Below are 25710 nucleotides of genomic sequence, written 5' to 3'. Positions count from 1 at the left end.
TGCCTCTCCCCTTTCTCCCTCCCCCTTTTGGATGATTCTGAGGGTATAAAACAGGGAATGGCCCCAATCACCCCATATTTTTAAATTATTTCTTAACTTGGATTGCACAGTGTCCTTAATACTTTCCTTGTTGGTTCTTTAGCTTTCTCTCTTTCTTCTTATGCCTTTTTTGAAGCAAATTTTTGTTTATAGTTAGTTTTTCAGTTACTCACATTTTTCTTTAAAAAGAAAAAATTAGATACCTGTACTGCCTGGGCTCTATTGGGACCTGCAGGAGTTGCTTGGGCTGGCTCAGATACACCTCCTGATAGAGGTGGCACATCAGGCCCACTCGACTAAGCTGGCATTGAATAAGTCCAGTATCAGTTCCAGAATTTGTCCCACCAGACCAAATTTGTCTCTCAAGGCACAGTAGAGGCATCTCGGAGTGGTTGTTTTATGGCAGTTGCTTTCTGAGGGAGTGGCCAGTTTCTAATCTGTTTCACTTATAGGTTCTCATTCACTAATGTAATGTTTGGTTTGCAATTTATATTTATTTTAAAATATTCTATTAGAACCTTAAAAATTGAAATATTTCTATTCCTATAACTATAGCTAAAATACGTTTTTTACAAAGCCTGAAATTTGTGTCATATTTGGCCTGACAGTGTCCCCCTACTAGATTGGTTGATTCAGTCAAGCAGTTCCATCAATCCCATATTCAGGGGTTTCCAAATCTAAAAAGAACAATTCAGGTTTGAATTCAAAGCCATGGTACACTACACTGTCACACTGATCGGCTCAAAAGTGGACAAGGATACTTGAAACTCTGTGTAACTAAGCTTGAGTTCCACTCTGATGCACGCTGAGAACTAACATGACTTATTCTCTGCGGTGACTGCCAACCATGTAATTCTTAGATGATATCCTGCCATTTGTTCTATGCAGTAGAACTGATATTGGTCCCAAAGTTGCTCTCTCCACCTCTTGTGAAGAATTAGAATGCCAAAATGGTGACTTTGGGGTATTGTGGACAAATTAATATAAAAATGGACAGTGATGGAATATGAAGAGAAACAAAAATAAAGAGTCCATTGTTGCCTTCTAAAAACAAATTAAAGTCAGATAAATCTTTTACAACCTCCTTTTCCCATGTGTCATTAGCTTTCCTTGCATTAGCCTTCCTTGTACATATGAACTTTGAAAGTTCATATGCTGTAGGCCTGTCTGTCTGTCTATAGCAGGGATCGGCAACCTTTGGCACGCGGCTCGCCAGGGTAAGCACCCTTTCGGGCCAGGCCGGTTTGTTTACCTGCTGCGTCCACAGGTTCGGCCAATCTCAGCTCCTGCTGGCTGCGATTTGATGTCCCAGGCCAATGGGGGCAGCGGGAAGTGGCGTGGGCCGAGGGATGTGCTGGCCACCGCTTCCCGCCGCCTCCATTGGCCTGGAGCGGCAAACCACAGCCAGTGGGAGCCGCGATCGGCCGAACCTGGGGACACAGCAGGTAAACAAATCGGCCCGGCCCGCCAGGGTGCTTACCCTGGCAAGATGCATGCCAAAGGTTGCTGATCCCTGGTCTATATAGTATCGTGTTGCTAAACCTAGCAATTCAGATACACATTATTGAGTCTGCTCTTCACCTTTCACAGGTTTGGCTGATTTTGCTTACTCTGGTTTGTTTTATGTTTTTGTAATTTTTGGACTTTGATTTTTGTGTGCTATTAAGATTGCAATGTGGTCTGAAAAGTTCTGGCTTGATCCCTCCTTATGTCTCTGGTAGGTTTTTCCACAGATGTCAGCCATCAACTAAGAGCATTTTGTCTCTGTTCTTTAGAGTTTCACATGGAATACTGTTATATATAACAACTGCTGTCTCAGTGTCTAATGAATGGAGAAGTGTTCTCAGATATATTCTATCCATTAAAGGCTTTAAATATTTTGATCAGGGTCTTGCATTGGTATTGGAAGTAAAATGGGAGCCAGTGGAGAATGCAGAAATGGATGTGATATGTTATTGCTAGTTTTTCCTTCTGAAGAATCAAGCGTCAGCATTCTGTACAAGTTGGAGTGTTTATGTGTCATTGAGAGTGGAAGCAACATTGTCCACATGCCCCATTGGCTCCCCATTTACTTCCAATGCCAACAATAGCAGTAGCAATAATAGTGAGAAATGTATTTTGCTCCTGCATCTGGCCACAGTGATCAGTCCCTGTTTAGAAGTGACTAATGCATTGATTACTGTGGTCAGAACCAGGACCAAAAGAAATGGTTATAATTTTCTGGAAAGATGGGCAACAGGGGATGGATCATTTGATGATTACCTGTTCTGTTCATCCCCTCTGGGGCACCGGCATTGGTCATTGTCGGAAGACACGATACTGGGCTAGATGGACATTTATTCTGACCCAGTATGGCCATTCTTATGTTCTAAAGATGGAAGTTAAATAAGGCATTTCTCACTATTTTTTCTACCTATTATTCAGGATTGGTGATGAATATAGTAAGATCTTGAGACTTTGTACTTCCTAGATAAACATACTGCATATGTCTCAGGTGGTGAGAAAAGTTAGTGTCCTGATTATCTTCTCAAACTATTCTTTTTCCACCATCATCACTTCAGTTTTGCTTTGTTTCAGTTGAAGCCGGCTGCTTTTCATCCAGATACTAATCTCTTGTCGGTAATATGGCATCTTGGTGATGACATCTGTTTAGAAGGTGATATAAAGCAGGGTTCCATCAGCAGTGGGGCTCCTTTATGTCTCATCATTTCGAAGCAGTCTCCAATAGAAATTGAAGAGGAGGGGGAACAGTACTGATATCTACAGAACTTAATGTTAGAGCAGCTGCACATTACATGTTGTATACTATTTGAAAGAAATAATTGAGTCACCATAGTGCTGCACAATCCTCTCTGGCTAGGTCTCATAAGTAGGTCAGCAACAGCTTGTGACTCACTATGGCTATTGCTTAAAATAGGTTGAATGCTATAAGCACTGAGGTTTGATATCAGTCATTTTCCCTTTGGGAAGTCATCCATCAGTGGATCACAGTCATCTCCATGTCCAGCCTTGGCCTGAAGCTTGAATATGTGTGGGATTTGGGATGTTGGAAGATGCCACATGCTGCTGAAATTTGAAGAGATGGTGGGGGACAGGGTAATAGTGTGAGAGACTATCCATATCAAATGTTGGTTTCTTAAGGAGAAAGTGGACTGTCACAATCTTCAAGAAGGCTGGTAAACTGTCTTTGGTGAAGGAGGCATTGATAATTGCGTTCAGTGGTAGGCCTAATTGCTCTTTGCTGTTGTTCGCTATCCTGGAGGATAAGGACCTGCTTAGTAAACTGGCTGAAAAATGGAAAAAATTGGCAACATTTTTGTTTATTTTTTTTGTTAAAATTTAATTTTTGACAAATTTTGCAGTGATCAGTGCTTTGGCCAGATGTTTAGGTTATACTGTCTGGGGTGATTAGGCAGTTGACTGCACTGAACAGTTCTATTAACTGTGATTTCAACACTGCTGGAGCAGAAGAAAATTTGGGTTTTTTTTCATAGCCTGTATGGAGCTGGCATGTTTCCACTATGAATGTTTGAATTTAGGGCCACAATTTCTAAGCAGGGCATAATGAGTGTGCCTGCAAAATTGTGCAGTTACCTGAACTACTCGGTTTGTGTTCAGTGAGTGCAGACACATTTTAAGAGTTGCTTCTGTTTTGTTCTACTGAAAAATTGGCCCTTAATGTTTAAGCAGTAGACAAATTTTCCTGAATGTTAAACCAGAATTAAAGTAAGATCAGAATTGTTCCTGTATGTGATATGAGACATCAGATATTGAACTGATATGTCTGTATGCAGTGAAGTAGGATTATATTGTAAATTTGAAAATTTAAAATATTTTTTACAGGTAAGACCTTGGAAAATGTGTTGCTATTATTTATTAATTATTTTATGTTTCTGTCACAGTCTTAATCAGATGAATTGCCCATTGTACAAGAAACTGTGCAAACAAATGTGAACTTTCATAATGCTAAACTGAGGACAATAGGTGTAGTCTTCTTTTCAGATATTGTTTCTGTTTAGAATAATGACTTTATGCCCTTCCATCTTAAAGAGAAAAATTATAGAAAAGGATATCCAGGGATAATAGCTCTCTTTTCAAATCATGAATGGGTGCTGTGAAGTGATTACTTTCCTTGTAAAAAGCTCAAGAGTTGTACTGTAGACAAACAAAGCAACTTAAAAGCATTTAAAGTATTGTTGAACACGATGTTAAGATCCTAACATTTATAGAAATCAGACTTTGCAAACCTCATGTAAGTGCAAATACATTGTATCTAGATAAATATATTAGAAATTTCATGGCAGTAAGTAGTGAGGTTTAAATTTATGTTTTATCAATTACCCTGGATAAAGAAGGTAGTCATTCCGCTTCCAAAGTGTAAGACTTTTTCACATCTCTGGTGTTAAAAACGATGCCTTGCCAAAGAATTATTAATAGAAATTCTACAGTCTAAGAAAGCTTTTAGTTCTGTTAGGGAAGTAAATTGACTGAAGTTTTTCTCATTTAGTAGAAGAAAAATAAAGGCATCAAACATCAGGACTGGCAGTACTTATATCTGCTTAAATTCCTTCCACATCTCCAGTTGATTGACATACTCAACAAGCTGTTAATTGCCCACTTGGTGTGTTTTAAATGAGCCTTAAATTTTTAGGATTTCTGATGTAGATTTGTAAGAACTGGAAATTAAGTAAGTTTAATTGCCTGTTGGGTATTTTTATTCACTATTCACAGAAACAATACTCTAGGCCATTGTAGCACTTAGTCTGGATGTTCAGTGGTCCTTTTCCCCTGATTTGAGCAGCATACATTTGTTTTCTTTAAATGAATAACTGTGTACTATTTATACTGAGGTAGTACCTTTCCACTAGTTCTATAATGAGCATATGCATGTTGTACCAGTTATTCATAAAATAAAAATTGTGTATGTAGACTGGTAGTGTTTAGAATAGTAATTTAGAGGCCTTCTTAGATAAGAGTATAAGAGTGTTGGAAATCTAAGGTGACTCTAGTTGTCTCTTCACACAATGAATTGGAACTACCCTTTTTCAGACTACTTGCTTTACTTTTACTTCAATAGTTTTGGTCCCTGGGGTGCAGAGCTGAGAAATATAGATTGTAACTATGATGCCACATAAGGAGAATAGCTTACATGATGATACAAAATGAACTATCTCTGGTAGTGAACAAGCAGTGACTGGTTTGTGTAAAACAGTTTTTTACAGTCTGACTGTGGTGGGCTATTCTCACCCCAGTGGTACCTGCTGAGGAAGTGTTAAATGTAGTTGCATTATAATAACATTTCTCCCAAGAAATGAATTATATACCTGTAGAGTAGTGATTGTTTGCATGCAACCGTGGCTCTTATTATGCACTCAATAACATTTTGTCTTCAGCTGTGAACATTTGTATTGGTGCCAGATGTGAATTAACCTGTGGTTGTGATATAAGAGAGAATGTTGGCAAGGTTGGGATGGTTAGAATGGCAAGGTTCTCTTCTCAATGTCTAGACTTGATTGTCTTTATTGTGTTCAATAAATGCCATGCGATCTTTCATCAAGAACCATAAATAAAAAAATCAGAACATAAGATAATATTGAGTACAAGGAACTGTCCAACCATCCAACAGAGCCTCCCTAATGTTGGACACTTACAGCATACGGTATAAGTCCTGATTACCAAAACTTTACCTCCTCCTGACTACGTTGTCAACTTTCAGGTAGCCAATAGGCTGCACCTAATTTGCATTAAATGGAGAAGATGCAGCCATAATTTTGAACATGGATGTATGGATCATGGAGACTAGAGAGTGTAGTTTACAGTGTTCCATCGTGAGCTGAGCGGAAGGCTTCACTGCATGTTTGCATATGTAGTTTCTATTCATGATGAAGACAGCTGGTAGGCATCACTTCAGTCACCCTGCTCTGGAGAGAGAAGAGTATGCCATTAACTGAGTTATATTGAAATACCATATCTGGTATAAAATAGCCACTGTGTTCTCTGTGACCTCATCCCTGCAAGCCAGCTGCTAATAGGGGATATCTGGTGGGTCTTTCTATTATATATTGTCTCTTACAATTCCTGTCTCCACAACTGATGACCTATGATTTTTCATCTGCCTTTATACCTTCTGCACGCATAAAGTAAGGTGGGGTGGGGGTGGGTGGGAAGGAGCTAACCTTTTCAGCTCGATTACAGAGAGAACAATTTGTTTTTGTAATTAGAGCTCAGCAGTGATCTCTGTTTATTTCACTGTTATTCAGCTTGCTGTAAACTGAACTCAATTTTGACAACTGTTTAGCTCACGGCACAGATTTAAAGTATTAAAGGATAATGGAAGACTTATTAGATTAGCTTTTGCCATGATCTTTTAGTGTCCCAGATAATTATTATTTGTGATACAGCTGAATGGTTTAGGCTTGTATTATTATTATGCGTGCATTTCTGTGTAATACCTTATGTACTGTTGATAGGCACTAAAATATGCATTAGGAAGTATACATTTAGTCAGATTGCACTGATGTCAGTGGCGTTTTCAAGTGGTTCAAACTGCTCTTTTATGTGAACTGCTTTAGTTTCCATATAAAAGAATGAAAAGGTTCTCAGGCTCCAGATTTTTTCTTTTAAAGGCTCAGTCATCTTCATCATTATTATTACTCTTAATCATTTTTAGTAACGCTCATGTGATTCCACCACACACCTTTGATCCAATCATTACATTACATTTCTCCTCAGGCTCTGGCATTTTTACTTTTAATGCTCTCTCTCTCTCTCTCTCTCTCTCTCTCTCAATCTTTTTCAATGTTCTTGCATATTTTTTTCTTGCACTACTACCCTTCTTATGTTTCTTGTTTAGTTCTTTATGATCATCCCTGCTAATCACATGCTGTTTTGTACTTTCTCATTTCATTCTTTTTCTGACTGCCTCTTAATACCCATTAATTATGACATTGCTTCTTACTCTGATCTTATAATTGACTTTTTACCTTTTGATCACTTTCTGCCTATTGTACATAAAGTCTGTCTTTTTAATCTTTCCCCCACTTTTCCCCACATGCTGGGTCCCCAGTTTCTCTTTTTTTTAGCTAATCTTGTTCTGTTACTTTGTCTCTAATCAGAAACAATATCTCTAATCTTATTTTCTGTTTTTAACACGAATTGTATACACTATTTTGTCTTTGTTTATAGCTTTGATATCCTATGTAGTCGTTCTTTTAAAAGACTTAACGTAAATGGCAACTTCTAGGCAATATTTAATAGATTAGGGCACTGTGTTTAAAAGAAGTTTACCTGATCATGTTGGGCACATTCTACAATTACTGGAATAAATAACTGAGAAAAACTTTAATATGGAGTTTTCACATTTGAGTGATTGCATTTACTCTTAATGACCACTGGAAAAGAGCATATGTCAGTGATGAAGTGGGTGCATTTAACAAAAAGATAGGTTCATAAGCGAAACACATTTCATATTTTCTTCTCAACCCTCAGCGAACACTGGTGGCTTACTGGTTCACAATTTGCTTAGAGCAAAGAAAGCAGTGTCAAGGCTGATGAGCCCAAATTGTGCCTACTCTAAAAAAATTCCTGAGTTTTTTGAAATGTACTTTTCGAAAAAAAAAACAGTCTGATATTCATGGGCCCCTGTCCTGCCTCTTTCTGCTGTGGCCCCACCCATTCCTCCCATGCCCCAGACCCCACCCATGGTCTGCTCTTGCCCTCCCGCCACCGCCGCCACTCGCCGCATCCCTCCTCACCTCCATCTCCCTATCCCGCTTGGTCCCCTCCTCCGCCACTCCCCACATCCCTCCTCTCCTCCACCCCCTCTCTCACAAGGCCCCCACCACCCACCATTCCCTCTGTCTCTCCTCTTTTCCACACACCACCTTCCCCCAAGGTCCCCTCTGCTTACACTCACCACGTCCCTCCTCTTCTCCATCCCCCCTCAAGGCCTCTGCCCACGGTTCACTAGAGGATTGGGCCAAAAGAAATATGATGATGTTCAGCAAGGACAAGTGCAGAGTCCTGCACTTAGGACGGAAGAATCCCATGCACTGCTACAGACTAGGGACCGAATGGCTGGGCAGCAGTTCTGCAGAAAAGGACCTAGGGGTTACGGTGGACGAAAAGCTGAATATGAGTCAACCGTGTGCCCTTGTTGCCAAGAAGGCTAATGGCATTTTGGGTTGTATAAGTAGGGGCATTTCCAGCAGATCAAGGGATGTGATCATTCCCCTCTACTCAGCACTGGTGAGGCCTCATTTGGAGTACTGTGTCCAGTTTTGGGCCCCACACTACAAGAAGGATGTGGATAAATTGGAGAGAGACCAGCGGAGGGCAACAAAAATGATTAGGGGGCTGGAGCACATGACTTATGAGGAGAGGCTGAGGGAACTGGGATTGTTTAGTCTGCAGAAGAGAAGAATGAGGGGGGATTTGATAGCTGCTTTCAACTACCTGAAAGGGGGTTCCAAAGAGGATGGATCTAGACTGTTCTCAGTGGTAGAAGATGACAGAACAAGGAGTAATGGTCTCAAGTTGCAGAGGGGGAGGTTTAGGTTGGATATTAGGAAAAACTTTTTCACTAGTAGGGTGGTGAAGAACTGGAATGGGTTACCTAGGGAGGTAGTGGAATCTCCTTCCTTAGAGGTTTTTAAGGTCAGGCTTGACAAAGCCCTGGCTGGGATGATTTAGTTGGGTTTGGTCCTGCTTTGAGCAGGGGGTTGGACTAGATGACCTCCTGAGGTCCCTTCCAACCCTGAGATTCTATGATTCTATGAAGTCTCTGCGGAGGAAGAGGGGCTGTGGAGGAGAGGAGGGATGCAGTGGGCAGTAGGGACCTTGTGGGGTGGGGGGGTGGAGGAGAGGATGTGCCAAGTGGCGGGGACCTCCAGAAAGCGGAGTGGGGGGTGGAGTAGAGGAGAGGAGGAACTCAGCCAGGCAGATCTGGGTGGGGGCCTCAGGGAAGGGGTGGAGCAGGGACAGGAAGAGGCAAAGTGCAGATGGGGCCACTATGGCCCAGGCATCTGGCAGCGAGTTGGCAGCCACTGTACCAGGGGAATCTTAGCCTCCATTGGCCTATTATCCTATGCTGATACAGAACAAAATATCAGCTTCTCCACAATGTGATCTTTCTCTCAATCTCTCTGTTATATATTAGTCTTTATACTGCACTCATCCTCATGATATCTGATCCACTACCATCAAACAAAACAAACTCCGTTTTTGATCATTTTAATCATATGCAGATGTTACCTCATCCTTTTGCTTAGTGCTCTCTTTTTGTTCACTTAGGGAGGCAAGGTATTGAAACCTACAAGAACCCCAGTTTTACAACAGGCTTTAATACCTGGGGGTGAGGGGCATGTCCGTCTTTTGGGAACCAGACTAGTTATATGGGCCCAAGATAAAGGAGTAGATAAGTATGATCACTTTGGATCGGAAAAGCCATAGGTTTGCAAATTCACATGCACACATTGCAAACATGCTGCTGTGTCTGTGGTAAAAGAAGCAGGTGGCTCTCTGAAAGCCAGAATCCTCCTTCTCTGCGCCTGTTCCTTGTGATCCTTAATGTAGTTGATTGCAATAGCTGATTGCAATAGCATGTATACAAGATTGCAGGCTCAGGCAGCATCCCACAAGTCAAACTTTTTTTTTTGCCCCTGTTGCACAAATAGATAATGCTCTCCCAGCAGCATATAGTCTATGTGTGAGTGAAGGAATCGGGAGAGGGCTCACACCTCCCATACAGCAGGAGATTAGCAACGGGGAGGTGAATCAGACAAAACATGTAGAAATGTTGTAAAGACTGAGGCCTTGTCTACACTATGGGAGGAGATCGATCTAAGTTAGGCAACTTCAGCTACGTGAATAATATAGCTGAAGTCAATTTACTTAGATCTACTTATCATGGGGTTCACACTATGTGACGTCGAATGAAGACACTCTCCTGTTGACTCCCCTTGCGCTTCTTGTTCAGGTGGAGTACAGGAATCGACGGAAGAGCAATCAGTGGTCGATTAGCTGGTCTTCACTAGACCTGCAAAATCGCCATCCGATGCATCTGTCACCAAGCGTTGAACCCCTGGTAAGTGCAAACAAGCCCTAAGAAAATAAAATGGTGGAAGGAAGAGAATGGCAAGCAGGAAAAGAGAAGACAGAAAAGGAGGAGAGAGAGGAGAGAGAGAAAAGAAAGTTAGTGCTATCTAGTATCAGAGGGGTAGCTGTATTAGTCTGGATCTGTAAAAAGCAACAAAGCGTCCTGTGGCACCTTATAGACTAACAGATATATTGGAGCATAACCTACGAGGGGGAATACTCACTTCGTCAGATGCATGTAATGGAAATTTCCAGAGGCAGGTATAAATATGCAGGCAAGAATCAGTCTGGTAATAACGAAGTTAGTTCAATCAGGGAGGACGAGGCCCTCTTCTAGCAGTTGAAGTGTGAACACCAAGGGAGGAGAAACTGCTTTTGTAGTTGGCTAGCCATTCACAGTCTTTGTTTAATCCTGAGCTGATGGTGTCAAATTTGCAAATGAACTGAAGCTTAGCAGTTTCTCTTTGAAGTCTGGTCCTGAAGTTTTTTTGCTGTAGGATGGCTACCTTAAAATCTGCTATTGTGTGGCCAGGAAGGTTGAAGTGTTCTCCTACAGGTTTTTTAATATTGCCATTCCTAATATCTGACTTGTGTCCATTTATCCTTTTACGTAGGGACTGTCCAGTTTGCCCAATATACATAGCAGAGGGGCATTGCTGGCATATGATGGCGTATATAACATTGGTGGATGTGCAGGTGAATGAACCGGTGATGTTGTAGCTGATCTGGTTATGTCCTGTGATGGTGTTGCTGGTGTAGATATGTGGACAGGGTTGGCATCGAGGTTTGTTGCATGGATTGGTTCCTGAGTTAGAGTTGCTATGGTGCGGTGTGTGGTTGCTGGTGAGAATATGCTTCAGGTTGGCAGGTTGTCTGTGGGCGAGGACTGGCCTGCCTCCCAAGGTCTGTGAAAGCAAAGGATCATTGTCCAGTATGGGTTGTAGATCACTGATGATGCGTTGGAGAGGTTTAAGCTGAGGACTGTAGATGATGGCCAGTGGAGTTCTGTTGGTTTCTTTCTTGGGCTTGTCTTGCAGCAGGAGGCTTCTGGGTACACATCTGGCTCTGTTGATTTGTTTCCTTGTTTCCTCGTGCGGGTATTGTAGTTTTGAGAATGCTTGGTGAAAATCTTGTAGGTGCTGGTCTCTGTCTGAGGTCTGTCAGTGGTATCTGTGGCAGGAGGAAATAGTGTGAGGGGACTGTTGAGTGGCCATCTACTAATCCACAACAAATAGAGGCTTCAGCAAAAAAGGATGGAAACCACTATCTTAGATCTTCTTCAACTTCTCACAAGAATAGAACAGATCGGCAGGTTGGCAATGTGCATACATACTCACAAATGCTGGTAGGTCTGATTTCAGGCTTATCAGCTTGGTGATGTCATTTTTAAAAACCCAGCAAATTCTTTCCCTGCAAAAGAATGTGTGGTACTTTCATCTGACAGCTATCATATCTTGGTAGAACTCAGAAGGTGACGTTGCACTGTAGTGCATGTGGCCGGAATGCGCAGACATGAGTGGCACTTACAAGGTCTGTATTTTTTGGTGAAAGAAAAAAAAACAACACAAATCCTTGGATTAAATTTATATGTAAGATTGTCTTCTTTAACTCAGAAATAACTGTCCTCTGAATTCATATATAAAATCTGAGAAGACAAGGTGATTAATCACAATCCAGCGTGTACTGTCAGTGTGCCATTTTATTTTAACACTGAAAGGAAAAGGTTTAAATTATTTCCCCCCTTTTTTGTAGCCATATTCAAAGATAATGATGATTATATATATGGCTTTTTTATGTCTTTTTTTTTTTTTTAAGAAATGACATAATCTGCTCAAATGTGCAGCAGATAATGTGTCCATAATGCTATTGTATATCATTCTTCTTTTCTTTGATCATGATTCTGATAATAATAATAATAATTTAAAATATAATTCTGCATCTTTTTTCAGATCAACATAGTAGGTTATGGGCTAAATGTTATGAAAAATTTAATTAAATCACAACATAATTCCCTGTAGAAATCTGTTTAGTTCTGTAGAATTCCCACCAGGAAACACTGAAACCTAAGATGTTTGTATGGTTTGGTGAAAAGGTTGTTTGAAGCTAAGTGCGCAGGGTGTAATTTGTAGTGCTACAGTATAGTATGCATTTCTTTTTCATCCAAGGAAACTATAATAATGTGGCAGAAAGATTTTCCTATAAACAATATCACAGTTGTAGCAATCTCATATAAAATAGTTTCTTGTATTAGTATTGAAAATGTTGCTGTCATTTTTTACACACTGTTAGGTTCAAAAGTCTTGCTGCAACTTACAACCTGGCTGGATCAGTTCAAGATTCCCAATTTTCTATGCACACATGAGTGCACAATAACTAACAATACACTGATATGTGGCAGTTAGTACAAACTAGTCTTCCTTCACAGTCTTCTCAGGTAGTTGCAGGATGTGCCAGATGTGGGGTGTTGTCTTTTAGTTTCTTTTAACATTTTGTGGCATTTTCTCTCCGTTTCTAAACTGCCTCTTCTGCTTTGATTCTTTTGTTGAGAGCAGGTGAGGATGGTGTGGAACAAAAGGGTTTTTTGTAACTACAAAAATTAAAAGCAAAACTGTAAAGAGATTTATCTCAAGCATATGCAGAAGAACCTCTGCACAGAAATAGTATTTTTTCCAAAGTAAAATTTTACATTACAAAAGAAATTTCATGTTAAACATGCACATATTTATGACTAACTTTACAGGCCACATTTACAAAAACTACACACATCATCTTTCATTATTAGAGCAGCTTCTAGAACGAGGTGCCATTTAAAAAAAATCAAATGCATCTCCTTACCTTATCACAAAAAGAGATTTAAAATCTGAAGTGTTTCATTTAAAAATGATTTTTAACCTTCTGCTTGGGGAAAAAAAACAGACGTCTTTCAGGAGAACAAAAAAAAACAGGGAGGGGAGAATAATCTGATAATATGTAACTCTGTCTCCTAAATGTAATTTTGCCCAAAGAAAAGATATTAAGCTTTCTGAAACATTTTCTGTTCATATTTAGTTCAAAAGCATTCTTTTATTCATCTGCATCTGACTCTGCTAGTGGAATATCATGATTTCTCTTTTACTGAAAAGCCTGAAGGTTAGGAGCTGCACACTATTTTATGACCTTCTTTAAAGAGCAGATGCTAACTAGGAATACTAGGAAATTAAGATTTGTCTTCAGCACTAAAAAACTAAAACTAAAAATTATAAGGCAATCTTCTGTGAAAAAACAGAAAGGGGCCTGCAGATGATATTCTGTTCTATTAATAAAGGATAGTATCTCTTCCCACTGTAACATAAACGGTCAGTGGAACTCAACATAGGAATAAAAATTGCACACTGCAGAGCAAACTGGAAAAAAGATTAAAATCAACATTTTGTATAACAGCCTGCCAAGAAATATGGAGAGAATACACAAAGGTGTCCACACATACTGTATAACAAACTGTGATAATATTAAAAAAAACCAAACCTATTACAACATAAAAAGCCTTTCTCAGTCCTGAGAACACAAACTTGATGAACTATTAATTCATAACCCTGTGGCTAAAATATTCTATTTTAAATTATTACGAATGATTTGGATCCATCTTGTTTACAATAATTTAGTATTCACTGGATAACCTCAGTTGAGATATTTACTAAGAACTGAAGATAGGAGTATGCTCTAGAACACATTTTCCCAGAATCTGCTGCGTTTTATTCACTTGTGATCCATCATATGTAAGATGAGATCCCTTAACTATTTCTATCTAGTATCTTCTTTTGAATATGACTTCAATCGCTCCTTCATTGTTTTTACCCTTTTATTCTAATATGGATAAAGTGAAGATTAATTAGACCATTTTGTTGTTTTTCTTCGTTAGCTCGTACTTGTCACAACATATTTTTCACTTGTGCATTGGAATTAGGACCCCTTATTCATCCTAATAAATGATCTCTTAGAAAATTCATGGAAAACGGAGCATGTTATAGCACTCTTTGTTTGCATGGAGGAACTGTGTGTTTCAGAGGGCCTTTTTAGACAGAGCATACATTTGTCAGTGTAACATTTTCCACTTTTTTTTTAGGTTGAATGTCAAGTGCTACTTACTGAAATGAAGTATTACAAAATGAGAAGTATTTATCATAGAAGCATGACTACTTTTAAGATATATAGTGGTTTTATGTCAAATTTAGGAAGGCAAAAATAAGACTGTTTGGAGAAAAGAGACCATTTATGAATACTGAAAGACTGTGGACCTACATAAAGAATCTCTTTAAAAGCTCTGGAAAACTCACTGGAGTATCAATTTGAGTGTGGTAACAAGAAGACTCATAGATTAATTGCTTTTGCTTCAACAAAACAAATAACATGCCTTTCACTCTGCTCTTTGATGTGCTGAATATCATAATAGTAGCCTTATAAACATGTGCATATCCCAGACTTACTTTCAGGTACGTCCATATGTTGTGAGAGCACACTTTAAGAGCAGGACACAAATTAAACATGAAGCCAAAAAAAAAAAAAGAATAGAAACAAAGAAAAAAACGAAAGAAACATCTGCAGGGCAACAGTGCAAAAAAATGTTTAAGCTGGCTGTTATTAACTACTCAACCTGTTTTACGCTGGAATTCTGCATAATTATGTTACAGAGGAGGGGGAAACAACAGATGTTGAATAAAGATTGAAAGTAAGAAAATGAGATTGTTTAAAATAAAAAAAAATTAAAAAGGAGCTACAGTTGCTCTCAGCTAGACATTTTTTTGGCAAGACTTTTAGACAGCAATCTATTTCTCAAATTCATGGCCCATTTCAGTAAGATTAATGTAAAACAAAGTGTTTCTTTTTGAGTCTGATCATTTGAACAATTATACAGCTTCAGTAATCCCCAAGTCAATCTTTCAGAAAACAGCTGAATGTTTCCTCAAGCAATTTCATAAAGTAGATTAAATGAATTTGATATCAGGTCAAAAAAACTGCAATTACTTTGCATGAGTTTTTTTTCTATTAGCTTATATAATTAATTGTTTTTACTTTCTGTACAAATATTTAAATAATCAATAGATTGGACAGTTGTTCCCAATCTTTGTGGGATAAATGCCATTAAACTATACTCAACGTTTTTTTTTTTCCTTAATGTCACCTTTCAGACATCCCCCACACGCCTCAGACATTAGAGCAAAGGCAATAAACCACCTTTTACTTGAGAGAGTGGGACCCATTTTTTTCCTCTCATTAGCGGATAATTTCTGGCTTTGACTATTAGTAGATTACTACTTTGAAGTTACTGTCAATAGTGAGCCATGGTATAGCCAAAATGGAGTGCTGAAAGACACGTACAAAGCCAACACAGTATTATCTGAAACTATTTGCATCACCACTATGACATTCCCACTATCATTAGCACATAGAATAATTTACCCATTGACTTCAATGGGAGTTTTTCCTGAGTAGGGCCTACACAGGATTGGCCATTAGTCCTCATGCATTTTTGTGACGCTGCTGCCCTACTCTTAGAGATGGTCATTCAAAAAGGTTGTTTTATACAAAAGCAGAGACCATTTGGGAAGAGGGATTCAGAATTGAAACGGACCCTTTTCCCAACATTTTATTTTTCTACTTGTTAACTAAAAATATTTTATTTTTCAAGCATTCCCGACTTTGCTTTCCTTTGCTATCCTCACCCTACACACCATCACAAGTAGACTTCAGTCTGTTGATCTGCTTCTGCCAGGTGAGCAAATACTTCATCTGCTAGCTGTCTTCTCTTGTGATCAGAATTTTACATGTAAGATTATAAATCTTCCTAGGTTTTTTTTTGTTTTGTTTTTTGTTGTTGTTTTTTTTTAAGTCTATGGCTCAGAACTTGATAAGACTGTATTATTTCTTAAAGGGCTTACAAGTAACATGATGAAGCGGGAGACTGCAGATTTGTATGCATTTTATATTCCAGAAGAGTTGAACCAAAATTTCATCTGACTAATATTCAAAGTTAAATCACTCTGCCTTATTATATTTGCATTAGTCCTGACAGAGCTTTATAAAAGATGGTATGCAATGCAGAGATTGTAGAGGTATGAAAGAAATGAATTTTTTTCTCTGTGTGTGTGTGTACGTTTTCTGGGCATGCTCCTACTGCAGACTTTCACTGAAATGTATCAGACGTGAATATCCGTAGTTCAACACTTTAACACATTTAATACTGAAAGTCTACCACTACCACCAATCTCTGTAGGAATCGTATGGTTCACAAGCACCAACAGGTTGATGGATCTGTCTGTGGAATCAGGACAAATCTTTCTTATGATTCATTTTTGCCACAGATAAGTCGTAAAACTAAGACAGCAGATTGATGGGGGTTTAGGTTTTCTGCACTTGTTTTAAACAGTAGATGTAGAACAGGTTCTTCTGTTTTATAGCCTGGAGCTGAACTGTCAACATAAAAGATGTACGGACTTAATACCTGAGAGCCGGGCAGAAGAATTTCTTCCTACTTTTTTTAGAGCAGATTAACCACCACACAATATAGCTCATTACTGCCTAGTGTAAATTTATTGAAAAGGCAGTTTTTGCTAAAGTACATGAAATACTTTATCTAGTCATTATATGCTTTACTGCAAGACCCAGAAATCAGCTGGAGAGGCTTCTCCAGCAGCTCAGAGAAAAACAGGGGAGGGATAGCTCAGTGGTTTGAGCATTGGCCTGCTAAATCCAGGGTTGTGAGTTCAATCCTTGAGGGGGCCACTTAGGGATCGGGGGCAAAAATTGGTCCTGCTAGTGAAGGCAGGGGGCTGGACTCAATGACCTTTCAAGGTCCCTTCCAGTTTTAGGAGACTGGTATATCTCCAATTATTACCTTTATTATTATTACCTAAGATAGTCACTCAAATCACTGTCTGTCTGTGGAGATTTCTGCATCTGACCAAAACTATTGGGCTTGAAACATTATTCTTCCATTTAGTGTGTGTGTGTGAGAGAGAGAGAGAAAGAGAAAGAGATTGACATGTATATACCAACTCACTGTCACACTTGATGTCACGTTATGGTGGTTAGAAATAATTTTGATTTATTAAATGTTATTAAAGAAGAAAAGAGTGGAAGTGATGATCACATGCAGAGTAACATAACTAAAGAATAACTGTTCAGGTTTTGCCATGTTTGATGAATATTCTTCTGGTTTGGGGGTTTCCAGTAATTAATTAAAAGGGTTACCTCTATAGAAATTAGTATATCATTTTGTTATTATACCTATGTCATCTAACAAAAGCACATCACATCATTTTTTTTCTGAATTTGAAAATAGGTTGTAAAACAGTGGAATGAAAAAGAAAACAAAGTAAATTATTTTTAACAAATAACAGCATTTGTCATCATCAGCTTATACCTAGTAGAAACTACCTTCTCTTTTGTAGTTGTTTTCCATGTTCCTCATTTATAATTTTTTCTAGGCGTGCAGATGCCCTGGACAATAGAAGCCAAATCCTGCTCTCTTTACCCATGCAAAACTCCCATTGAGACAGTTCTTGAGAGGTTCAGAGCAACTACAACTTTGAGGGGGTCTAAGAGAATTGTAGTTCCTCAGTACCTCTGAAAATTCAGCCCATTCATTTTCTCAAGGTAGATTTACTCCCAGTTTTATGTGACAGAATTTAACATGCGGTATTTGCTTTAAATATTTATTATTGATGAAGCTACATGGAGAAAAATACCTGCTTGGTTTTTTTTATAAAGCTAAATGTGGGGGAAGTTGTGCTGAAATGCATTGTTGTTTAGCTTTTATTGGAAATGAAACATTCTTTGTTAGTGTAGCGGGGTGGTCACCCGCTCCTGCCCTGCAGAGTTTAAAGACAGCCCTGGGAGAGGGCTGTGGCAGGGGAAAATGCTGCTAGGCTGACTGGGGAAGTCCTCAGGCCTCAGCTGGCCCTATATAAGAGGCTGGGAGCCAGGAGCTCGAGAGTCTCTCTCTGTTTTTAGAGGGAGATAGGCCTGGCTGCAGGGAGCTAGAGACAGGGTACCTGAGTGAAACAGGGCTGGGGAAAGGCAGAAGAGGTGGGGAGTTCCAGCCTGGAAAGCCCCAGGCTGCGGCCTAGCAGAAGGCCAATAGTTACTGGGGGTTGCAGAGGGCAGCCCAGGGGTAGGCAAAGGCAGCAGATCCACACCCTTACAAGTGGTGGAGAATGTGGGCAGGTCCACCCCTGACACAAGGGGCCAGAGCAAGGACAGCGGGACTATTGCCCGGACACTGAAGGGAGTGATACAGTGGATGATGGATCCTGGGTACACTGGGGTATACTATGCGGAGGCCTCAGGTGTCATCCCTGGGTGGGCCCCAGGGACAGCCGCCCAGCAGAAAGGGATAGAAGAACTGCAGGGACTCTGGGGGACCCAACAGGGACTGTGGGAGATGCTGTGGGCCCTCCAAGAGCAGGTTGATCAGCTGGTGAGGGAGCAGCGGGCCCTGCAGGGACTCCTTGGGTGGGAGTTTAAAAGGACCATGGAGGGCGTGGGCTGCGGAGCGCCAGGGCCAGGAGGCCCATGGCAAGGGCTTGCTACGCCTGTGATCAGACAGGACACATAAGACGGGACTGTCCCTACGGGGCTGGAGGCAGGGTACCTCACCTTGAAACGGGACAACACCCAATCCCTCAAGAAGGCCGGTGAGTGAGGGGACCCAGGCAGCTGTGGGCGTGTTGGGCCTGTGGGCAACGAGGACACTTAGAGCGGGAGTGCCCCGCCCCCACGAACACAGCCCAGGGCAACCCAGGGAGGGTTGGCCCAGAGAAGGATGAAAGAAAGCTGCTGAGTCCTGGGGTAGCATGGAGGCGGGATGCCTGCTGGGGCTGCCAGGCACTCGGGCATATAAAGAGGCACTGCCCCCTCAGGGGAACTGAGGAGAGGCCGGAGGAGGTGCCTGTGCAGCCCGAAAGGGCCAAAACAGACAGAGGCAGCAACTGGGATGGAGGGATCCCTGCGGGAGGTAGGAACCCAGACCGTCAAGGGGTCAGTCACCGACTACGAGACCCAGACCACATGGGCCCAGCGGGAGGCCGAGACTCAAGTGGGGGGAACCCATGTAACAGTGGGGACCCAGACCCTCAGGGAAGAGGGCCCGGGGGAGTCTGGCCTGCACGCACAGCTGGAGGCTGCAGAGCGGGCCCGCTGCAATGCCAAAGCGAGGATCTTGGACCTCGTGAATGAATGTGCAGCTGTTGTTGAGGACGGGACGCGCTTACAGAACTGGCTGGAGAGGTCAGAAAAGAAGCGGGCGGTTCTAGAGGCGCATGCGCAACTGGGCCAGGCCAGGAGGCGCTGCGAGGTTTTAAGACAGCCCTGGGAGAGGGCTGTGGCAGGGGAAAAAGCTGCTAGGCTGATTGGGGAAGAAGCGGCAGCTGGACCACGCCCCAATCAGGCCTCAGCTGACCCTATATAAGAGGCTGGGAGCCAGGAGCTCAAGAGTCGCTCTCTGTTTGTAGAGGGAGATGGGCCTGGCTGCAGGGAGCTAGAGACGGGGTACCTGAGTGAAGCAGGGCTGGGGAAAGGCAGAGGAGCTGGGTAGCTCCTGCCTGCAGCCTAGCAGAAGGCAAATAGGTACTGGGGGTTGCAGAGGGCGGCCCGGGGTAGGCAAAGGCAGCAGGTCCACACCCTTACAGTTAGCCTTTGCACTGCATAGGATTTTCTTTTATTTTTGCTTCATGTCAGTTTTAAAAAATCCACCTGTGCTTAACCACAGACATTTATCAAAGCAATAAGCTGATCTTGCAGGGATTTGTGATTGAACAGCGGGAAAGGCAGCTACTTACTCAAATGGTGGATTTGGCGTTTTCTATAACCACTAAATGTTTGGGCAGAGTTGTTTTTAGGTGTTATTTTTTTTAATTTTGCCCTTAAGTAAGGCAGGTGTATGTCAGACATCCTATTTACTGCCTCTGTGTGTTCGTGTATACTGTGTGTGCATGTGTAAATGTTTTTTGTTAGGGTTTTTGCCTTTATTTTTTCAGAATGACCTCTGAATAAATAACTTTTTTAGTGAACGGTGTTTTCTATTTATGTAAAAAAAAAAGCATAATCAAGGTTAAGTATAAAGTTTGCCTTTCCTTGACATTTGTCCCACAATGAAGTTCTTACCTAAAGGGCTCCATTCATGAGTGTGCTTTCCTTTTATAAACAAATCCTTTTTGTCACTTAAAATTATATTTTAAAAATAGCACCTAAATTACTGGTGAGTCAAGGTTTATGAACCAGTGGGTCTTGCATTCTAGAGAATGAAGAGTTGGAATTTCAGTCCCGATTCAGACAAAGCTCCCATTATTGTCAATGGTACTGTTGCCCCAATCAAGATTGTAGGATTGGGCCTTATGTGTATACTCTGGTTTGTTTGCTGTCAGATCCACAGAACAGGACGTTGGGGCACGCTCGCAGAGGAGGCGAGCTGGAGCAGGAGAGCTTCTCTGTGGGTGCTCAAATTTGCCGCCCCTTCAAATTTGCCACCCTAGGCCTAGGCCTTGTCGGCCTAGGCAATAATACGCCGCTGATTTATTTGTATTTATATATGCAAGAGGGATATATAGATATAGATATAGATCTATATATATAGTCAACTAAGAAATGTAGACTGTATAGTAGATGTAGGTCTTCAAGAGAGAATTAAATGTGAACAGAGTAGTGGTCTTTCAGATGAGTTCAAGGAGGTCATGGGAGGGGGGCATAGAAGAAGGCAGAGGTATTTGTGCAAGAAGCTGACAAAGGTGTGGTCAAGATTTGAAGGGAGTAGTGAGGCAATCAAATCAAATTGCAAACAAGACAACTAGTACCTGCAGAATATGAGGGCCTGAATTAAAATTTTGGTTTGTGAGCACTGAAAGAGTATGTGAAATAAATGGTGGGGAGGGGTACTTTTTTTCCTGTCCCAAACTCTTGACCCTTTCTGTGATTTTGGTGGGTGACTCCCAGGTAGATTTGCACTGAGAGGACCATGCTAGAGAGAAAGGGCTGCATACTCATTACCCTCTTCTGCTCATTACCTTCTCTGCTCCTACCTGCACCCCACAGAGCCATGGCTCCTACATTCCACTAAGAGGCCTCCCTTAAAGCAGAAGGAAAACACAGCAAATCCTATCAGAGGTTTGGAAGCTCTTCAAGCAGATTTTGTTCCATGTAACAAAGAGTAACAGCTGGTCCTCAAAGTATTTATTTGCTACTTATAATTATCACCACTTTTATTCATGGTCTGTGGTTCTCACAATAGATGTTCTCCACTTCCATTGTGCCACCTCATATCTCCTTGTTAATTTATCCTCTGTTTATGTTTCTTCAGCTGCTGTCATAGGGATCTCTAAAGGTGCTTGTTAAGAGAAAGCATTTTAACAGATGTCCTTGCACATTGGGATGAATGTATTATGGATACAGAATTATCTTCACACTTCTTACAATCACCTTTTTCACCTGCTCATGCAGTGAACACCTCTGGCTTGTTGTCAGTGCACTTGATTGCAGCGTGGGAGGCATACAGGGTCAAAGCAAGCCTTGTATCTTATGTTCTGTCATGCAAGTGTTGTGAGCTTTATTCCCATACTCCCAATATTGATATGGCTTTTTTGTGATTTTAGAATTACAGTATAGTAATAGCATAATTAAATCTTTTTCATCCATTTGTAGGATGACAGTTTTGTCCCCATAATATATATCCCTAATATCCTTGTGAGTTTAACATATACATATGTGAAGCTGATCTCAATATGATAAATTGCAAGGAGATGTGATAAATTGACTTTATCTTTTACCTTTGCCTGCCTGACCTACCCCCTGCAACTAGTCCCTTTCCCGGGGACTTATTCTAACAGTCCAGCCCTGCAAGCCTTTCTAACAGCCATCATTATTTTAAGTCAACCCGTCAAACAGAAATTTCCTCCTTCCCAAAACTCACCTTTGCCCAAACTGTGATAGGCAAGATTCAGCTCTGTACCAGTAACAGCTTTTCTGTATGTAAAATGTCACTATTATAGGCCCCAATTCAGCAAGGTACATAATCACATGCCTTCTTTTAAGCATATAAGTGTCTGAATTAGCTGGGGGTTCGTTCAAGCTTGGTATTGAGTGAGGAAAAGACAGGCAGGACCAGGGTAACACTGAAAAGCCAAGTGGCTGCGTTTATTTAGGGATTTCTTTACACCTTGGGCCGGGGGAGGAGGCAATTTCCAACTGGGACTCAGATAAACAATGCAAGCAAATTCAAACCAATAACAATGTACTGTATACTGCTCGCCACACCACCAAATAGACAGGCACACCAATCTCTCAAGGTAGGAATCGGGTTCGTCAGGGCAATGCCCGGTGCAACACAGAAAAGAGACCCACGGGCCACTGCCTCAGCCACCCTTGCGTTCACACAGAGGATAAATCCAGAGTGTGGTGCGGCTGCAGCTGGGCAGATTCCACTCACTCAGACCGCGGGGACTGGACCCCCTTGGTCAGCTACTCTCTAAGTAGAGGCAGCTCCTAAGTTTGAACACACACACACTGGACACAGACAGAGCAGTGATTCATTCACATAAACAGTTTGCAATTAACAATTTAATAACAACTAGAACAATTATACAAGCTAGCTAAACAATTGTGCAATTCTGAGCAAGTTAGGGAGGGGAAAAATAAGAGGCTAAATAAGCTAACTGTCAGATATCGAAAAGCAAATACCGCACTCCAGGCGCAGCTGACCAGCAGAACAGACACCAGAAGCATGACGAGCTGACAGGGATCGGGTCCAAACGACAATGAATCCAAACGATACGACACGAGCGCGCTTTACCGGGAGGAGACCCTGGCCGAAAGAGTGATCAGGTCCTTCAGCTAACACGCGGATGCTCCACACAAATTTTGGGGGGAAATCTAGTTTTATAGAAAGGTCTCACTCCCTCATGTCAGCATCTGATTGGCTCCCTGGTCCCTCCTCCCTTCAGGCTTCGAGCTGTTGCCACCCCACGTCAGAAGGATTTGTACACGGCACACTGGAGTTGACAAGTAAACAAACTTGACCCTTAGATGACTGGGTCCAAAAAGAGCAGGAAGGTGAGTCTCTGGGCAGAATTAACCTGACCTCCAGACGATCGACCCAAAAAAAACAGGTTGCTGGGCAGAATCAGGCCTTCACACACAGAACTAGCCTGACCTTTAGATGGCCCAGCAGGAGAGAGAAAAAAAACAAAAACCCAGGAGAGCATACACAGGCAGTGTTGCTGGGCAGGATTGAGTCTCTGCCCTCTCCTATACAACAGGAACCTGGTCCAAGATGGAGGCTGCCTTGTCCTTTTAACAGGACAAGATGGCCATGGACCGACAAGTGGCCATACATAGCCATAACTGTGCATCGGATTGCGACAATAAGTATTCTCAATGAAGTCAAGATAGAAATTTGCTCCCTTTTAGAAAGCCGTAAATGAGGAAAGACAAAAGTAAGCTTCATGTGTAGCTGTACAACAAAGTAGAAGGGAATTGCTCAGAGAGCTCCCAGCATGGCTTGTGAGCACTGAAAGAATACACAATAAACAGCTAAAGATGTTTACTGTCTTTCTTTGCTCTATCCCAAACTCTTGATCCTTTCTGTGATTTTGGTGGATGGGCCTAGGTATTGGGCTGAACAAAAAAAATTCTAAATCCTAGGTTGGCAAATCGGGCATTTCAGCTCCTAGCCCATTACTGTGTTTGAAGATCTTCATTTGGCATTTCAGAAGGATTTTAACTCTATGTATAAATCTATCCTCAAAGACCTCAGGTTCCCCACTGTAGCCCTTCATGATTCAATTTGTCTCTCAAAAATTGTCACTTAATAGTTGTGTGGGGGGGGGTATTTTAATTTTTGGGTGTTTTGGAGGGAGGGACAGAGAAAGTGAATAAGGTCACTTTAATGTTTTGACTTACGTAACCCAGAACGTTACTTTTCATATGATAATTTTTTTAGGTAGTGTAGCTCTACAGGTGATATCTACTAAATGGAACTTTTTACAAGGCATATCTGGGACTAGAAATCTGATTAAAAGAACCATATTTGCTCAAATTGCTTTCCACCCTTAAAAGAACACTTCTTTAGATCCTGACAGTGATCTCCTTCACTTGGATTCCTATCCATCTAGCTTAATTTAACTTAACTGGCAACTTTAGCTCCCTCCATGGAATTGGTTCCATGAATATGATGAATAGTCTCAAGAGCAGAGAATGTCATTAAGCAAGCTGAATTTAACCCTTTCCTTTTAACACAGTCTTTTGGGACTCCCAAATCCTACTGGCAGGCACTGATTGTTGAATAATAAGCAGAAGAGGATTAGCTGCAACTGCACTGACTGTGGCTTTGGAGAATGCTACCAATAACACCAATTCTGTTTGTCTACCACTAGGAAATGAACAAAGGAAATATGTTAGAAGCAAAATATGAACAACAGGATTTAGCATGGTAAACAGGTGCATATCCCTGTAGAAATCAGATAGCAAAGCAGAGAGAGAAATCCTAATAGGAAAATATTGCTTACAGCTTATAACTGGTTGGGTTTAATAGGCGTATTTTCCTTGACCTTCTGTACAGGATTACAGCTTTGCTAGAAGGAAGACTTGAATTTTAGATGTGTTCATCCATGTCATCAAAGATGCATGTTATCATCAGAGCTAGAGTTGGCTAGCAGTGACACTGAAAGCATTTAGAAAACTGTGCTTTTCCCCTTTAAAATCAGAAAATACAAAGCAACAGAAATACACATAGTGTAGTTAATAATCCTCTCTGTCTGAAATACTATATTCTCCGCTTTTGTCCTCATTAGATATGTAGTTTGGGATTGAAGAGGCCACTATACTCAAATACAACATTTGCTGATTGTTTTATAAAAGATATGCTACCAATGAGAAAAATAAAATAAAACATGATTTTGTATATCTTTCGCTTATTAGATGCTACAGCTCAGATTTTCTTGGAAAAAGAGACTGAATATGAACAGTCTATATGAAATGAGTTTCGATTGCCTATTTCTATTAAATATTAGAGAAGACATTTTAGATTTCATATATAATTTCCTCTCCCCCCTCTGTTTTCCACTTTGAAGTTCAGAATACCTAAAGTCACTTTTTCTACTGGAGAACAGTTAATTGGTTAAAGAGTTACCTTTTCTTTATTCATTTCTACTGGCTATTTTCATATTTCTTTTCTTATGTCCTTTTACTTCAGTGCTTATCTTTTTTTAATTTTCCTTCCGATTTCTCATTCTACAGGCTGCCAATACATAGCCCCGAAGATACTGTAGATGTTAGTCTCAGTACTCTGTCCAGAGGGTCAGTAAGCCTCTGAAACATTCCCTGAAGGTGTGCAGGTGCATTGAACTGTGGCTGCAAATGTTGGAGGCAGATCGGAGCATCCAGCTGCCACTGAATTCACTTGAACATGATGTAAAACCAGTAGGTTCTAGTGTACGAAAGTATCCGTAATAATATATCATAGGAGTATTTTGTAATCCAGGTGCACTCTACAGGATTGCTGTCACTGTTTTCCACTTGATTGTGTTTTAAGAAATTAGCTGATAAATATGT

At 41.0% G+C, this 25710-nt stretch overlaps 1 protein-coding gene across 7 annotated transcripts in view; it reads left to right on the top strand.

Annotated features, from left to right (window-relative positions):
- PCDH17 (protocadherin 17) overlaps positions 1–25710 on the top strand; it is a 116513-nt gene that overhangs the window by 68441 nt on the left and 22362 nt on the right. For 3 of the 7 annotated variants that reach the window (XM_045012206.1, XM_045012216.1, XM_045012224.1), the window contains one exon: positions 15800–15883. The exons of 3 other annotated variants lie outside the window; for them this stretch is intronic. In XM_045012206.1, coding sequence (XP_044868141.1) covers positions 15800–15883 — 84 coding nt within the window. Of the gene's footprint in view, positions 1–15799; positions 15884–25395; positions 25500–25710 lie in introns of those variants that run through there. One more of the 7 variants, XM_045012259.1, reaches the window with a different exon arrangement.

Source organism: Mauremys mutica, chromosome 1, assembly GCF_020497125.1.
Source record: "Mauremys mutica isolate MM-2020 ecotype Southern chromosome 1, ASM2049712v1, whole genome shotgun sequence".
Lineage (NCBI taxonomy): Eukaryota > Metazoa > Chordata > Testudines > Geoemydidae > Mauremys > Mauremys mutica.
This window is presented reverse-complemented; position numbering and strand designations above follow the sequence as displayed.